We start from the raw sequence: 18,946 nt of genomic DNA, 5'->3' as shown, positions 1-18,946 counted from the left end.
CCCAGTTTGGGAAAAAACAAGTAGACTGAGTCAATTTTATTTATTGTTTTTGGTTGTTTTGTTAATTTATTCTGGACATTTTAAATGTCTTCCAGACGTCCAGTTCCAGTGTTCTTTAAAAATAAAAGTTTATTGATCTTCTAAAGGGTGTACTTGCATTATCATGCCTTTATCATTATATTAGTTGAAAATGGTCTCAAAACGGCAATATTATCGCTTATCGCAATAATTTCTGGTGCAATTAATCGCACAGAAGAATTTGTTATCGTGACAGGCCTATCCACAATCAGGACCAAAAGTGAGTGGACTGTGTTGACATGTTCTGCCAGTGGACCTGGGACCAGGCAAACTTTGCAACATGTTTACACATCCCTGAAGCTGTTCATTTCTGCATTCACATGAGAGAGTTAAATGTACTTCCATGCTCGGTACCTGGAAATGCTTTGACATGACAACTATGCAACATAACAGTTGAATACTAAGATCATTTTTAGAACGTAAAAATATCCTTGCCATGGCATTAAAATGGAGATTTTTAAGTGCTTCATGGGAACCTGTTAATGTTTTGATGACTGGGCCCCCATTTTGTCTGTTTCTTTGTTTATATTATTACAGAATATTATATAGCAAAAAGTCTGTACAAAAATCTCCCTCTCAGTATAGATTCACTTTAAAAAAATAAATATTTTGTAATGTAACAAAGAAAAGGGACATTCTTTTTTAATTGGCCTAATGTGACTTTTTCAGTTTAACTATTTCAACTAAAACAAGGCATAAACATAACATTGAAAGAAAAAAAATCTAATATACTGACCTCAATATGATCAACAAGGACAAATGTAGCTCATATTGTATGCTCTGCAGTAAACATTACTATGTCGGTAAGTCTTTGTCTAACAAAGAATAATTGGTATCATTAATTGCATGCGACAGTGCTAAGTGGAACTGTGTTTTAGCTTCAAGAGTAGATAGAAAGCAATGTGTACTTATGCCGTATCACAAACACTAAAGAGTCTGTGGGGAACAACAGAACAAATCACGTATTGTGAAAAATAATATAAAACTCACTGCACAAAACACCAGCTTGATGAAGTGCTTTTAAGAGATTCCTTCATATATTATGTGCGGTAGCCGACAAAACAATACATGGGCAGAATATGAAAAGGAAAAAAAAACAGGCTCAGCTCTGATTTGCAGAAACTTGAAAATGGTGACCATAACATATTGTGTCACACATTTGATTATATATTGTTGATAGTTATATTTTAGTTTTCTTATCTGGTATGACTGAAAATGGGTCTAAGCAGAGCCGTGATGCAAATTGTTGTTTGCAATCAAATGACTTGCCTTGCCTGCAGGTTTGGCTTAGAATTAAGTGTCATAGCTAACTGCCACCCAATTGATGCTGACCGCACACTCTCTCATAAATAGTGTCCATTGCACTGGTTAGCACACACATGCAGAAACGCGCACACACACACACACACACACACACACACACACACACACACACACACACACACACACACACACACACACACACACACACACACACACACACACACACACACACACACACACACACACACACACACACACACACACACACACACACACACACACACACACACACACACTCCTCCATTATACAGTGCCTTTTCCTTCTCCTCTGCGCCCCTCTCACATCTTTACTGAATCTCTTTGTGCGTCCTCCTCCTCTCCCCCCGTCTATGATCTGATCTACAATGTGCTGGTCTGAATAAAAAGGCTAATAAAGCCCTGGATGAGCGGACCCTCTCACCACCTGGCCCTTGGCTTTCTGATGAAAAATTAGGTTCGTATTAGCTTTAACAGTGATAAACGAGGTGGATGCTTTTTTATTTTATTTAAGAGGTCCAGAAGTAGGTACAAGCGATGAAAACTAAGCTAGTGTCTGATAAACGCAAAATCATCTCATCCGAAAATCTGAACATCAATAAAAAAAAAAAAGCACTGACATGGTTCAAAGCCAAACCTGTTTGCAGCCCTTGTAGCAATGTTAAGAAACTAAATTTAATTCTGATAATGTTTAGTAAATCATTCTGATAAAGAATTGTACATGTCAAAGTCTTGCATGTATCTATTCTGATTCTGATTCTTTATCTTCAAACTGTCTTTAATCTTTTGAATAACTCCATTATCCATGTCAAATTTCACATGCTGAACCAAACAAATTCTGATTCAAAGTGTTGTTGAAAATATGATGCAATACATCCTAAAGTGGGTTACTCTGTGCTTGTCTCCTTTCCAATTCAAATGAAACATTTCTTGACCAAATGACACGCTCACATCTTCATGTCGCCATGTGCTGTGATGTAACATAAAACCTCCTGGAAGGTGGCTGTTAGTGTTCATGTTGGGACTGCCAACGTTTCGCAGGGGGGGGGGGGCAGCAGGACGGCGCCACTTGAAAGGAACATTCTTTCATCTTTTTTTCATCACACCGCCAAAGGGGAGACCCCGGTCGCATGGTATAAAAGGTTCATCTTAACATCTCAAACATGTGGAGAGCTCAAAGGGACTGTGGCCTGATACGCGCTTACTCTTGTCAAATCTAAATGCAGCTTGTGTGTCGTCTCTATCTGGGTTTCTGACTCACTTTGGGCACAGCTGCTCCTAAACAGGAAGAGACACGGCTGAGAGGCTGGAGGGAGAGAGGGGGGTGGGGGGGAAGGGGAAGACAATGAGGGTGAGAAATAGCCCAATATAGACATCACAAGCTGTGCCGTCCGCTCTGAACTGAGGTTCCAGAAAAAGAAAAAAAAAAAGATACAAAGAGAGATAGAGAGTGGGATGAGTTACAGGAAGTGTGAGCACATGAGAGTGGCAGATGGACCAATAGAAAAGATGTTTGGGAGTTTATAGAGAAAGGCTAAATCTGGCCCATGGTACAGACGTGGCACTTTGTCACTGCCGCGGCATCACACAGCCAGCTCCAACGGACACTCGGATATAACACATTATTTGATTAAGTCGTTTTATTACTAAGAGATGCCGCAGCGCCGACGATGTTAGAGTACAGTCTGTCGGCTTTCATTTGGGGGCTGTTTTCATCACAACCGGATGAAGTCGGAGAGGACTAAAGCTCTCTCTTAGTGCATTTTCCTCCAGTCAACGCGTGCCAAAAAGTATTTTGGACAGATTAAGGTTTTACATTAAAAAAAATAGAAGTCAAATTCACTATCCAGAGCCCAAACTTTAATATACACTGACAGGACTTTGCCATTTTGAAACTAGTGGGATAAATGTCAGGTTCATCGCAGCGCACTGCAAAGTATGGTTTCCCCTGTTTGATACAAAAAGGATCTACAGTGTGAGTGATGCAGAGCGATTGCCCGATCATGGCTTAGCATCTTTACTAGGCCAATCTGTCAATATTTTGCTTTTTCTGCCGCGATACTGACAGCAAAACTCAGCATTGAAAGAGTTTGGTGTCTTTTCCTTTTATTCTTTTCAAAACATGTGTTCAAAACGTAAAAGCATGGGACTTTAAGATACATCTAAAGGCTCTATAGTAACAATATCTTTTTATACTGGTGTGATGATTTCCATTAAGCTTTTGGATCCAAAAGGTGTGGGGAAAATATACTACTTTCCTAATTCCTAATAGTCTTACATTAGCTTACAAATGTAGCTTAGTCTCATAAAACTAAATAAAAAAAATTACATTTTAGCAGAAGCTAGAATTGAAGAGCATGAGTGAACCCTCGGAGCAGAATAGCATGCATTATGCACTATTTGGGATTTCCAAGAGTTTCATTTAGTTGCATTACACAGCAAAGACAAAAGGCTTTTAAGCGGGCATATCGGCTATTACTGCCTCTACTCACTGAGCAGGGGAGACTCTGAGTCTGTGGCTTGTAATTGTTGTTCTTGTTCTTGATGTTGTTTATGGTTAATTAATGAGCTTGTGGATCAAAGGGAGAATCCCCGTTCCCACTTGGACGTTTGGACCCATATCTCTGCTCCATCCCCCCGAAAGCCCTGGCCCTCTACTTATCTTCAGTACACAACACAGCGGACATGAAAATACACCGTGGGAGAACCAAACAAAAAGAATGTCCAGACTCCTAAAGTAGATAAGTCTGTTTGTGTATTGGATTCAGAGGTATGCTAGTTTGTAGCACTACTGTATGTATGATGTAACAGGGCCTGGATTTGAGGTGCGATGACCTGCCTTCTAAATCTCTCTTAGGCACATTTTCAATGCATTTTCTAATGATCACCTTTGCAGGAGTATTGCATAAGAATATACTGACTGTCCACAACATGCTGCCTCTGCACAGGTTTGATAATTAATGTTTTTATTTGTACAACAGCCGTTGAGATGTCTGCCTTTTAGAAACTCATCTTCCACTCTGTTTTATAGTTACCACATTCAAGCACAGTACCACATTAAGTTAATTAAGCCAAATGGAGAAATGATAGCACCGTGTTAGTTTGCAATATGATATTATCTCTTCAGGCAATTCTGTTGGATCTGAGCTGGAATTAGCTGGCCATTCCATCCTATGTTAAATGTGTCTGCACTACAGTAACCTGCATCTTAGATCCGTTTTATATGATGGTCATTCGCTGGTGAAGATTGATCAAAGTCAATAAAACTTCATGTATTTTAAAGGCTGAAAGAGTAAGATTAACCCTAAAGCGAATTCAGGTTAAATGAATTAAGAGTTAAACGCACTTCTTTAACTTGGCTTCAGCTAGACTGTGTGGGGTGTGCTTTGATCAGATGTGATGGACAATGATCAAACGAGCCGACATCAGGTTACGATTGAAATGTTACTAACACTATTTGACATCAACTTTTCTCTGGATGTGTATGTGCATTTAAAATCGGCTTTTATGCACATTTCCATTTTAAGTCTTTAATCTGAGAAACACTCTGACGTTAGTAGAAAAAATGTGTGAATTGATCAAAAATAAATGCGACAAAAAGTTGTGTGTATGAAGCGGATTGAGAAGAGGAAAAAAGCATTATCTATATCTATCTATATCTATCTATTACCTATAAACAGTAAAACATGACAATACAATGCAGATACAATACACTCTCTATAGGATGCAGACAAGGCGTTGGATAAGGCAGCGTTGGACAGTAAGCTTACATTTGTTCAGTTTTTATCAATACAATAAAATTGGGAGAAACAGTTTGACAAACTGATCCTATCTCAATGTGCATTTAAAAAAACTATCAACTTTCGATCGTTTCAGTCTTTTCTATTGGAGGTTGCTCAGAGGTCTGAAACTGCATATGGAACGTGATATCAGGTGTGGGGATGGCATTAACCAGTTCATAAAAAGATTAGAATTTTGGTTTTCTGCGCCTATGACAACTGAGAGACAATCAAGATATTGACACCCTGAGATCATTCTATAGCATAACAACAAGATATCCAATTATAATAACCAAATTCCTAATCCATGTTCCTACCATTGTTGTTTCACAATGATCGAGAAATAACACCACCATCTTGTGTGCACAGCTGATAAAATGTGTTAGATCATCAGGAGCAGCCCACCTTCTCCGTACCACTGGAGCCTCACAGATCAATGTCAAGGCGCTTTCTGCTGGTTCTCAGAGACCACAGTGGACACGTTAACTGCATTGTGTAATTTGTTTTTTTTATTACTCACACACACACGATGCAAAAGCACCACGCAATAAAGTTGAACATGAAAAATGCTTACGGTTGCATTTGCATTCCCTCGAGTTGTTGTAGTTTCACTTTCTTCGCCCACCTTTTTCTTGTAATTCGTGTATGTATCCGTCATTCACTCATTTTTCTTTCATCATTCCGTTGTCTTTTCATCCACTTTCATGTCAGGCACTGTTCCATTGGGGGTATGTTTAAGTGCCCTCCGGTTCTGATAGCTTTATTTTTTTTTACCTACTTAGATCAGACATTCCATTCAGTCATGTGAGAAATCCCATCAATCCGGACAAGAATTTTGAACACATGATCGCATACGTGAACACACACCTCAGAGTCAGGAGTGCAAAGAAGTGAATGAGAAGGCGGCAGGAGAGGAGAGGGTCCTGGAGTGATCAGAGGGTAAAAATACATTCTTCCTGTTCCCACAAACAAATGTGTGGGAACTAAAGTGTAGAGCTCGAAATAACACTATGGCCAATACGGTTAAGTTTTTGAATCTGTAAGTTGGTAGATGGCTTGTGATAATTTAAAAAATCTATTCAAGAATAGATCACCCAAGTCCGCAGTTCCTGACAGTTTTACAGAGAGTTTTTCGGTCTTTTTTGTGCTCATTGTTTTGGTGTTCTGGCCACTCAAACAGGTTGTGCTCAAGAATAACAACTATACACTATACCTCCCAGAGCATCAAACAACAGACAAACACATTTAGCCACTTACTAGTGAACATAGGGGATAATTTGGCAGCTAAGGAGCTGCTAGACCTTTTTCCTCAGGAGTATTGAAGATCAAAACTGAGCTAAAAGGAGAGTGAAAACTGATAGCCAAATATATAGATAGAATTCCAAATGAAGTCATACCTCTTCACTTGTTGTCTGCTGGATGTGCTGTGTATGTAAACTTTATAAAGTAATTATAAGTTGTGTGGTTGTGTTAACTGCTCGCTCTGCCGCCCACAAGTGCCCAAAACTCAAACTAATGCAACTTTAATGATAAGTACACTGTAAAACAGACTGGGGAATGGAGCAAATGTGTGTGGCTATCGATGCCAGGATAAAATCTATTTACAACAGATTATATTCTGCCTAGATTGAAATAAGAAAAATAAGCAAGTTATATTATTCCTTCATCAGAATCCAATGTGTCAAATATATGCCCTTTATATATTTAACTTTATTTTGTTTTTTTCCCAATTGTTCTGTGCAAAGTGCACAGCAGAACACATCAACAGAATAATTTGTCTGAAATATGAACAAAGTCAAAGTCTACACAATGCATAAGCATGATTGAATTAACACTGAACACGGGCGTGTTTCCCAGGCTAGCGATGGCTGAGCCCTGTCTGATATTTACTTGTGTTCAGCAGGCCAGTGAGTGTCCAACGAGGCCCGATGTGACATTTTCAAGAAATCAATAACGTGCTGGGTCAGACTTTGTCCCAGCTCGCTGCAGCGGGACAACTGAATCACAAGTGTTGACCGCTGCTGGAGCAAAGCGCACATCTTCTGAATCCCAACGTCAGGACAGACAGCCGTGCTGCCGTCCTTGAATGAACGCACACAGACACACTGACTGACACTCACTGGTTTAGTCCAGAATCCTTCTTTTCCTCTGTCATCCTGCTCCTCCATTTCATACAAATAATATAACTCTGTTGTAATACAATCCACTGTCCCCCTCTGAATGTAAAGGCAACTCCTAATAACTAATTAGGTTTTGATTAATAACGACAACATCCTGAGTGTCCTGTTTGCTGTAGCTCTTTCCTTTTAGTTTAAACACTTGCTGAAAGCATTAGCTGAAGAGCCTACCCTAGCCTGTACTTGCCACTACAGCCACTTTCACATTGTATTATTATTTCTGCTAGAATGTCTTGTGTTCTGCATGATGGGCTTCTTTAAACAAAGCCAATGGTGGGTGTGTGTCCCACATGAGTCCTGCCAGGCCCTACTGGTCCACACCCACAGACAAGCAAATGAACAAATGAATAAGTAAACAACATTAAAGATGCACCACACATACATGTGCATAAATAAGGGAAAACATAGTATGGCCAAACACAGGCGGAATGATTCCTTATCAATAAAATATAAAACCATGGTTTAAGTATTTATGTGGACACCCCCCGACACCACACCACCCGTTGGACTACACAAAGGTTGCCTTTACTTTCCTCAGCCCATGTCACTCATTGGGAGTCTTTCGTCATTGACCACAACTCCCAGCATCCGTCACCCAGCAGGTAACATTACGCCTGCTCACCGCTTATTAAAATGGTTCTCTCATGCAGGGCCATCAATATTTTTTGAGAGAAACCTCCTCTGGGAAAAGCTCTCGGCTGTTCTGTTAAGAGTTTTAAATCGATGCGGCCGCAGGAAGTACAATGCCCTGCTTTATTTAGATGGAGGAGGTTGGTGAGAATTTTCAATTCCCCTGCACGACTCTTGCGAGGCCAAAAAGAAAACCCTCTTTGATCATTCTTCCTTTAACTCTGCTTGATGTGTCCGCTCGGGTAATTCTCAATGCATGTGACGAGAGACATCGATAAATCATTACCGCTTAGAAATGAAATTACTGCCGACCAACAAGATCATTGGCACGGACGCTAGCTTTCGTATGGTGTGGGAGGGACAGCTAGGACGTGGACAGGAATGTAGTGAAGTTAACTATTCATCTAGAGCGAGCTGAGCCACTGCTGTTTGAGCTTCTGGCACTGGCAAATGCGGATGAAGAGAGAAATCATGTTTGTCCCCCCTCACAAAAACAAACAGGATCAAGCTCAGACCTTGAAGAAATCAACTTTCTCTTTGGAACGACAATAAGCAACATAGTGTATGTGCTTCACGAGGACCAAGATACTACAACTAGCCTTTGCTGGCCATGGTTTATTAATAAACGTATCATATGAAGATGTCCCACTGAATTTCATGAAGATATGCTTGAAGTTTTGTTAAATACACACACACACGCGCGCACACACACACACACACACACACACACACACACACACACACACACACACACACACACACACACACACACACACACACACACACACACACACACACACACACACACACACACACACACACACACACACACACACACACACACACACACACACACACACACACACACACACACACACACACACACACACACACACACACACACACACAGTCATTTGTTTTCCTGCCAAGAGTTTTAATGTATAAACACTAAATAAAGCTCGAGCCAGCAGAGAAGACGTAGCAAAGCATATATATTGGACACAAAACAAAAAACTGGTCATTTTAATGAACACATTATATCTCGTTTGTGCCATCAGTACACACACTGAAAACTGAGTTATGTGACTCATCAATTGGTTTTGTCTTAGCCAAGCCAATGTCTCCCTGGAGTCTCATCATTAAAATGATTATACGCGAAGCTATGCTAATCACCGGCTGTATCCAGCTTTAGATTAAGCCTCTTTCCTTTATATATACACAGTCTATGGTTCAGAAGTGACAAAGTTAAGAAGAATATTTTCCAAAATGATGCCGTACCTTTAAGTGCTGTAGATACTGTACATCTGGAACAGAACTATGGCACCACCTTGACGAGAATCCTATAAAGTTTAACTGAGAAAAACAAAAAGGGACAATCACTCACCTCTATGAGTTTGCGCTCATAGCCTGCGGCCTGCTCCTCGATGTCGCCCATGGACTTGTTCTGCGGGACCGGGGCCTGCTCTTCACTGGAATGCAACACTGACAGGGCTGCAGTGAAAAGAGAGGAGGCACAGACGTTACAAATATCCACACACTCTTCTTACATCCCATTTATAAACAGTGGGTTTAAGCCAATTAAGAACATGTTGTGGTCTTCTGTGGCGAGCTGTGACACACCTGCGGCTGTCTGATGTTCTAACATATAGAGAGAAGAATACAAAGGGAACAGCCGTTCTTTATAATGTACATATTAGCAGCCTGGAAAGAGCCATGAATCACTATGTTTATTTCATTAATGGCACACTGAAGAGGATGAGTCATGAGCACATTAAAAAAAATAAAAGCATAAAAACACACACACACAAACAGTATGCGAACAATTCCTCATATATACGCTGCACACTTTTCTCATGTGTTCAATATAAAAATGCTCTAGCACAAACAGATTTCTCCCTCCGAGGAAACTTCTTTACCGCTCTGTCAAAATGATTAACTCCCGGCGCCCTGGCCGTCGTTTGTTTCACTGCGACTCTCTCCGTTTCAGACAAGAGCTTATTGTTTTGTGTGCGCCGCTGTAGCCTCGCTAACCAGCTAAAGTCATCACGCAGGAGCCTAAAGCGCCGCTCTCAGAGCCAATCAACATCAACTAATCGGGTTCCCCTCCCTTGGCAAGGAACAGCGGAACTTAGCAGAAGTCAGAGCTCCGTGTGTGTTTTTTTGATGGGATTTTTCAAAAGCAAAAGCAAAGTAAGCGCCGTTATTTCTCTGCCAGCGCACACAGCCAACACCTTGACTGACGGAGAGAGAGACAGAGAGAGTGAGAGAGAGAGAGAGAGAGAGAGAGAGAGTATAGTTCAGACAAAGTGAGAGAGGGGCAAAATCAAGTGCAGGGACGCAGATTTAACGTGTCCAAAGATGGCACAGAGCTCAGATAAACTCACGGTGAGGGCTCTTAAGGGAGAACTTTTATGAAAATGAACAGCAGGCCCGTGATTAGACAAAGAGCAAACCCACAGCATGAGTCTGACGTGTCTAGACTGGGTGAGTCAGGTATTGATCAAGGACACCGGGCTGGGTAAAGTCAGCCCACCGAATGCAGACGCACAAATGCACGCACACACACACACACACACACACACACACACACACACACACACACACACACACACACACACACACACACACACACACACACACACACACACACACACACACACACACACACACACACACACACACACACACACACACACACACACACACACACACACACACACACACACACACACACACACACACCTTGCATTCATTGTCAGACATATTGTGTTTTTGCATCTGTTATAACTTTTGTATTCTAGCCATACACACTTGGTTCCACCAAGGTTAAATGATCCTTTTAAAAAAAGGTAACAGGGGGAGTAGGAATCAATTAAATCACACACAAAAAATCTAGACCTTGAGCAAAAATGCTGAAGCAAAAACAGCGTGGGGTGGCCTTTACATGGAGCATGGTCCTCACCCTCAAAGGACAAGAAGCATTAAGCGTGTTTGACATTATTTTATAATATAATGGATTGATCGAACCAATTCCAAAACTTCTCTTTTTGTAACAATTCAATAACCTTTTTATGGAGAGAATAGACCATTTAAATTGCCCTCCTATATTGGCATTTCCTTCTCTTTTAAAGGTACACACACACACACACACACACACACACACACACACACACACACACACACACACACACACACACACACACACACACACACACACACACACACACACACACACACACACACACACACACACACACACACACACACACACACACACACACACACACACACACACACACACACACACACACACACACACACACACACACACTTATTCAAAGCAAGGGACACTATAGGAAATATAATTTGTACTGGTTTATTTGAAGCAGGTGTTAAAATAGGAACCTCAGTTAGGAAACCATCTCAATCAAAAAACTATTTCCAACAGTTCAATTTTAAATTAGTTTTACCGATCCAGGTGTTAAGAGTCACTCTTGATTTAAAAATGGGTTCAGGGAGCAAACCAGCTTCCCTGACCTTTAGCACGTCTTTATGAAGAAAAAAAGGTGTTTCAAGGTGTTCAAATTGCTTCTTTTGTCCGGTTAATTCGAGGTTAATATGTTATGAGATGAAGAGAAAGCTGTGCAAATCCTCCACATTCTGCATATGTATTTGATTAATTACTTCAATTGAGAATTTAAAAAAAAAAGACTATCAGCTCATTAAATGAATTGCTTTAGTTTTAATTTAGGCTCCTCCAATTGAAAACACCCAGCTTCAGACCTCAGACTACAGCTCTGTCACGCTACAACCTGAAATGATTGGCACAGAAATAAAGTAACACACACACAGATAAACCAGCCCACACACACTTATAGAAGGTTGTACGCACACATGCACTCTCACCGTCACGCAAACTCACACACAAACACACACACACACACAGGAATGCATTAAGAAGGCTGCTGCAAAGGGCCCAGCAGCACAGCAATCCCTAAGCTTATCTTTGGCCCACCAAAAGCACTACTGTATACCTCCGTCAGCAACCTAATAGCCTAGAAAAACTACCGGGTACACACACACACACACACACACACACACACAGAATGAAAATATATACAAACTGTTCACAAAAAATCCCAAAATGACGTACATCCAAAGTAGGAGACAAATCCACACGCACACGCACACACACACACACACACACACACAGGAACATGCATACACAAACACAGGCACACACATACAGCGGATTGCTGACAGTTACATGTGGTACCAATTTGTCTGTGAAGTTGTCTTCCCCTTAAGTTGGAAAAGGCTCTTAATAATGACAAACACACACACACAGGGTGTGTGGGCGAACAAGAAAGAGAGAGAGAGAGAGCCGAGAAGGGGGCAACACACAGATGTTCCTGACTGGAGGAAACTGAGCAGACAGCTGGTCTGTAATAACAAAACTAACTGAGCAAAACTCCCTAGCAGCTGTGTGTGTGTGTGTGTGTGGGGGGGGGGGGGGGGGCTTGGCATATAGAAAAGCATATGAGCAATATGCTGCAGAAAGAGCACCAGATCACATTATAGAAAAGTTAATTGGTGTGTGTTTGTGTGTGTGTATGTGTGTGTTTCCACTGTCCCATTCCCGACAGACAGCCTGCCCAGAGTTTCACCTGAGCGCGTGCCTCTCCAGAGAGCTCCCTGTACTGATCACAGTGTGTGAGCTAATGAGACAGTTTAGTAGAGGGGAGTCCACAGAGGGAAGGACACTGTAGCCCAGCGGCAAAACATCCACACAGAAGGGAACTTCCCTGTGAAAACTCAACTGAATGTAATGTCTTCAATGGTTAAGTTCAGAAAAAAAAACAACAACTGTGCTTTTACTACAGTACAGTAGTCCATGTGTCATCATGCATTCATCCATAGATGATGCATTCTTTATAAATCCACTATGTAACTCGAAGCTCCATATCTATTTGGAACTAACAGCCATTTGACAAGATCCGACAGAAAAGAAAAGTTTGATAAATAACAAGTAAATAATGTAAATCATTAAAAAGCTTCACCATTCATCCGCTCTCTTGTCTTATTAGATAAGGCCCACACAGTGAGGCTAAACCCATGGGAACACATTCTGCAGAAACAAGGCTTATCTCGGCTAATCAAGACTGTTGGTGAATCCGTGTCCATTGGGGAAACGGGAGGGTCTGATTGGCTCACGGCTTCAGAGGGGATCCGATCATAAACTGCATACGCAAGGAGTTTTTTTCTTTATCAAAGTAAGAGTCAGCAATTCTGTAGAAAGCTTGTTGTCAAAAATCAGTGAATATCCCCTCACGATCTGCTACCTGTCCGTACTGTGTGTGCAATGAAGAAAAGCGTCCAGTGTTAATACACAGCCTAGGATCTGTAAATGGGCATGTTGCTAGCCATGGTGGGCCCCCTTTGTTTACATACCAATGTATAGAGCCTAGGCTGTGTATTAACACCAGCTCTTTTTTTCAGCGCACACTGTACTTTAACGGTGGGGGACTTTTACCTATAGCGTAGATATCTCTGGTGACAAAGCATCATCACTAACAGAATAAAGATAATCCATGAAGTCAGAGGAAAATGGATAGGAGGCCGGACAAGACAAACCCATCCCACTCTTCATAACAGCCTCTGCAATCCCAATATGTTTAAAACAAACCTAGATATAGATATAGATATAGATATACATTTACAACAGCCACCATGGATTACCCTCCACCATGCATTACTGAATTCCAATGTCCAATCATCCCAGACCTTCTTTTTTTGTCATCTTCATCCTTTTGTTTTTCTAGGGGTATTGCCTCAGACTCCCAGGGGCACTAAGCCTGGCGAGTAGCAGTGCGATAGCTATCATGTATAGATAATGGCCTACTGTACACACACAGAGAGAGAGCTGGGCGCATTCCCCCCAGACCACAGGAGATCTCAAACAGAGACAGACACAGGGGGCAGACACAGTGTCACGCGTTTGTACAGTACAATGCAGAAAAAAGCGACAAAGGGTGGTTGTCACATACCAACTCAACACTGTGTGGACGTATTAAAGATGATATTAATTTCCAGGTTCGGGGGTGGGGGGGGGGGAGGGGGTCTCTAGTCACATCAGGGACCCATATTAATGTTGAAAAAAAAACATGACATTTGCATAACAGATGATACATTTTTACTGAGAGTTAAAAGGTTAGCAATAGCGGTGATCATAGCGTATGGACTGTTTTAATTAGCCAGGCACCTTTTTGCGTGCTGTTCATTTGGATTTTTTTTCCTTTCTGCGCCTCATCCAATGTTTTTGTTTCGTTTCACTCGCAGATTAAAGTTATTGTAATTCTGAAGTGCGTAGCTGAAGGACATGACGGCTAATGGGACAAACTGCTGTTTGAAGCCGAGTCTCTGTCATTCATCTGGCCCCCGGGTTGTTTAAGGGCAAGCTGCTGGAAACTGCCTGCTGAGTATGGGTCAAGATGTCAGGGGGAAAAAAACCCGATTCATCACGGAAGCTGTTGATGGCAAAGGGTGAAGCAGGGGCGAGTCGAAACATTCCCTCTCCCTCTCTCTCTCGTGAAGATCTACTAAGACCAGAGGAGAAGGCTGTGATTGTGAAGTGTGTGTGTGTGTGTGTGTGTGTGTGTGTGTGTGTGTGTGTGTGTACAGCTGGGTTCATGTACAGCCCTTCATCTTGTCTTGCTTTCAAACACACTGAAGGAAGGCAGGGATAGAGAGACACCTCCCATTAGGAATGACTTGTAAGCTTATTTTTTTGTCAAAATCGAGAGAAAAACCTTAAAACCTAAATAACCTCTCTGAGAGTGGAAGCTTTGACGGGTGATAGTTAAATAGCGTCGGTTGCCAGTTGTCGGGGAAAAGCACACTGACACACTTGTACTTAATGCTTGCTCTGTCCATTAGCAGTATCCCCCATCCCCGGCGCGCAGGCTGAAAGGAGGGCTGGAGAGAACAAACAAGACGTCCACCGTGCTCAAGCCGAGGCGCCCGGCGGAGCCAGAGCAAGCCTGCTCAATAAAACATGTGCAGCCCCCCCCCCACCCTCCCCCACCACGATAAGGCTAAGGCGCAGTCAAGTGGAGCGCTCCTCGTAATGCCGGGAGAGCAGAACGAAAGCGCCACTGTGAAATTGGTGCTCTTCTGGATCTCCTCTTCCATATCTTATCATCTTATGAAATCACCAATCCAATCCCTCCCAGCTGCATCCTTTGTTTCTTCCGTTTTTTTTGTTGTGCTCCCTAAACTTTCAATCTCCTTTAGAAGTTTTTTTTATCTTATGTAATATTGATTTTTTTTTTGTTTGCATGTTTCTTCCAAAGCAAGAAGAAAGATGTAACCATTATTCATCCTTTTTTCCTCATACCTACTTTAACTTTGAAATCCTCCTCCCTATTGTCTTCCTCTCATCTCTCCTTTACATTTTTTCCCTGCATTCTTATCAATCATTCATTGCCATTCAATTTAACTCGTCAGCGTACTACGCTTTTGTGTTACAGCAGTCCCATGCCGATAATCACGCATGACGTGAAGGCCGGCCACTTTCCACCCTGCATATCAATGAAAGCATGCATAAAAAGCTTTGTGACACACACACTCAGACACCCACACACCTACGCGCACAAACACCTATGTGTACACACACACACACACCTACGCAAAAAACACAAAAGAGTAAGGGCCGCCCGTATAGACAGACGTCAGAGCAAATTGAGGTTGCAGGTTCATCTGTTTGAAACTACAAGATCAAAACTCACCATTAGAGATAAAAGGTATTTCGTACCTTGCTACTCTGACAAAAGCATCTGTTCTTTCCATTCTCTCTAACACACACACACACACACACACACACACACACACACGTTTGGATAATCATGCAGTCAGGCCATACAAGGCTGATGGGCTGGCTATAGGGAGCAGGCAGGCGGCTGACTGAGTTAATTAACCAGTGCTAATCAAAAGCAATCTTCTTGGATTTTCTAATCATTCACAGTTCATGTCTGCCGTTCCCATCCTCCAGATAACGGGGGCCTTTGTGCATCCCTGCATGTGCGTGCGTGTGCGTGTGTGTTCTTGTGTGTGTGTGTGTGTGTGTGTGCGTGTGTGTTTGTGTGTGCGTGTGTGTTTGTGTGTGTGTTCTTGTGTGTGTATGTGTGTGTGTTTACAGAGGGAGGAGAAATGCGAGTGGAGGGAGAGATCGGGCTAGCTCACCTGGCTTTTTTTTTTTTTTATTTGTACGCACACGTGAGGCAGAAGGTGTGGAAAATCACTTTTCTCCTTGGTGCTGTGGCCTTCAATCACGATGGCCTGATAACACACTGTCGGCGCAAACTTTAGGAGCTATTTCCCACCGTCAACAGTTTACCTAAGTCGTCTGTGTGGTGGGTTTTCGTTTTTGAATGAGCGCGAGGCATTTCCCCCTTGAACAAAGAACACCAAGAAATGTGAACTGACACAAACGTCTGGATGCATCTAGTTCTGAAGACATTCAATCCTCCTCTGAGTAAACTATCGAGAATATTAAAATGTACAGGATTTCAAGTGAATTTACGATACCCTGCATCGTATTAATGCTTTTGTGGTTCATTCCCCCCCCCCCCCCCTCCCACACACACACACAGTAAAAAGAGCTATATCTGTTTAAAAATACATCTACAACAAACACACACACACACACACTAGCTTTATCCTTTCAAAAGCACCTGGCTGTTAGTGTGTGCTCCATTGTGTTATTTTAAGATGTGTTCTTAAAGTGTTCTTTTTTGCTGTGTCCACAATAGGTCCAATCAGAGCAAACCACCATGCCATCTACCATCTATCACCATGGGCTTTTCATCTATTCACACCAGACACTGGGACAAATTATGTCCCCGGCTCTTTGAAAAGAAATCCAAGAGCACTTCTCCTCATGGCAATGTCACTGTGCATCATGTGATTCTGCCTGATTCAAGGTCTGCTGCATGAGTTGTGCAGGCCACACTAAAAGCTCAGTTCCTCCTTTTACGGGATTAACACAGTCAGAAAATGAGTCTAATGTTCTCAGTTTCATGTTAACCAAAACACAAACACACATATACACCTAAATTGAATGATGTTAGACTAAGGTGATACTGACAGATTCCACCTGCAATCAAACGTGTGCATCTCCGGCAACACTGGTCAAATCAGCTGGCCAATTGTGTTATTTTATAGCATTGGCTACATCTAACTGAACAAATCTGCACATTGTAATGGCTGGCTTACATCTTTGAACATTGTGTCCCAATGGGCTCGGACACCGTATCACATTTCTGAACTGCCACTGAAAGCTAACGTGCCTGTATCTTAACAAATGCTGTGTTTTAACCCTCAGCGCTGTATTTTCTTTGGGGTTGTAATTACTTATCTAATCTTGCGAGTCTACATTTTCCTCTATTCTTCTACAATGACCCAGTTTCTCCACGGGGACGATCAAAGTATTAGTTTATCGTCTGCTCTGATCTGAAGCACTCTGTCCGTTTGTTTTAGCGTTCACACCACTCGGCATTACACCCAACGCTCAATAAGGCCGCAGAGCACAGCTGTAAGCGAGCAGCGCGCGCTCTGACAATGATGAGACGGGACACTTTTGGGGGTTGGGGGGGGGGGGGGGGGAGGGGGGGGGGTTTGGCGATCAATATTTGCATTATGCTTTCTGGAATGATTTAATTTATATTTATAGCAAATGTGAGGGCATGTAAGGGGCTTAATCACAAATTCACATAATCTGATTGAGAACGAAAAATTGGATTACGGCGTGCATGTGTCACTATCAATATTGTAGATGCATCACACAACCAGGTCACACACACACACACACACACACAACCATAAATATATGTATACAGGAGACACACAGATACATACAAACACACACACTCACAGAATCCAGAAACTACTCCACTCCCTACTCATACTCTGCTGTGCAAAATCTCATTTCACAAAATTGAACTTGTGGAAAAACTTTCCTCATACAGTGCATATTTAGTACGATAATGGCTTAAGTTTCCTCGGGGGGAAAACTGTGGCTTTACTAAGAAAAATAAGCCATTTTGTTATGGTGGTCCAAAGTTTTAAGCAAATGTATAATATAGAAGAAAGCCTTCCTCCGCATTAACTCACCTCAACGTAAGATGGAGTTATTGCAAGTATCTCAGACAGAAGGAAATAAATGATACAGTATATATACTTCCATTTGCCTATATGTTCCACCATCATGGACAAACTTGAAATCAAATAAGAAAAAGGAATAAACTCATACTTGCCAAGTTACTCGTGCCTCCAAGAACTTGATTGCACGGCATGATTGTAGTCTTAAGATAAAAGGACTGGGGAGGAAGCAAAGACTGTGAGGGGTGTTGTAATTGAATTGGGTTTTATAACTCTCCACCTTGAGCACAGCATGTTCCATTCAACAACTAGGTAACAGTTAGTGCAGCAGCTTCAAGGGAGTGATTATCACTTCTCCTTCTCCTGGTACGCTAAAGTGGAAGCTCTGTTTACAGGGACATTATCTTGGCTGCTTGGAGTAGAAAGATTCCTCTGACCTGACAGTGCTTCACTTGTGTTCTTGCCTGTTCTAAAAAAACAGCAATCTTTCTACCCTTTGTCAGTGTATTTGAAAAAAAAAAAAAAAAGTGTACATCAATCCATACTGGGTGGATGGTATAGAAACGTGTGTGAGCAGGTGCCGTTATGTACAACACTGTGTGTTTCGAGCAGCGCAAAAGAGGCTAAACCTAATTATTCCTGTGATCAAAGCAATTATTAGAGAAAAAAAAAAGAAAAAAAAAAAAAACTCTGACCCAAATATGTCTCGGGCTGGAAAGCAGCTCAATCTGTTGCAACCTATTAAAAGAGTCATCAAGCATTCACACAGCGCTCGCGCACACACAACCAATAGCATCCAAATTGTGAACTGGTTTACGAAAAACA

At 41.9% G+C, this 18,946-nt stretch overlaps 1 protein-coding gene across 1 annotated transcript in view; it reads right to left on the bottom strand.

Annotated features, from left to right (window-relative positions):
* snx29 (sorting nexin 29) overlaps nucleotides 1–18,946 on the bottom strand; it is a gene marked incomplete at its 3' end in the record, with an annotated part of 124,807 nt that overhangs the window by 49,075 nt on the left and 56,786 nt on the right. Inside the window, exon 15 of the mRNA XM_080048996.1 lies at nucleotides 9,348–9,454. Coding sequence (XP_079905122.1) covers nucleotides 9,348–9,454 — 107 coding nt within the window. The remainder of the gene's footprint in view (nucleotides 1–9,347; nucleotides 9,455–18,946) is intronic.

This window comes from Ammodytes marinus (assembly GCF_949987685.1).
Source record: "Ammodytes marinus genome assembly, chromosome: 20".
NCBI lineage: Eukaryota > Metazoa > Chordata > Actinopteri > Uranoscopiformes > Ammodytidae > Ammodytes > Ammodytes marinus.
Note: the sequence above shows the minus strand (reverse complement) of the source record. Positions and strands in the feature narration are given on the sequence as shown.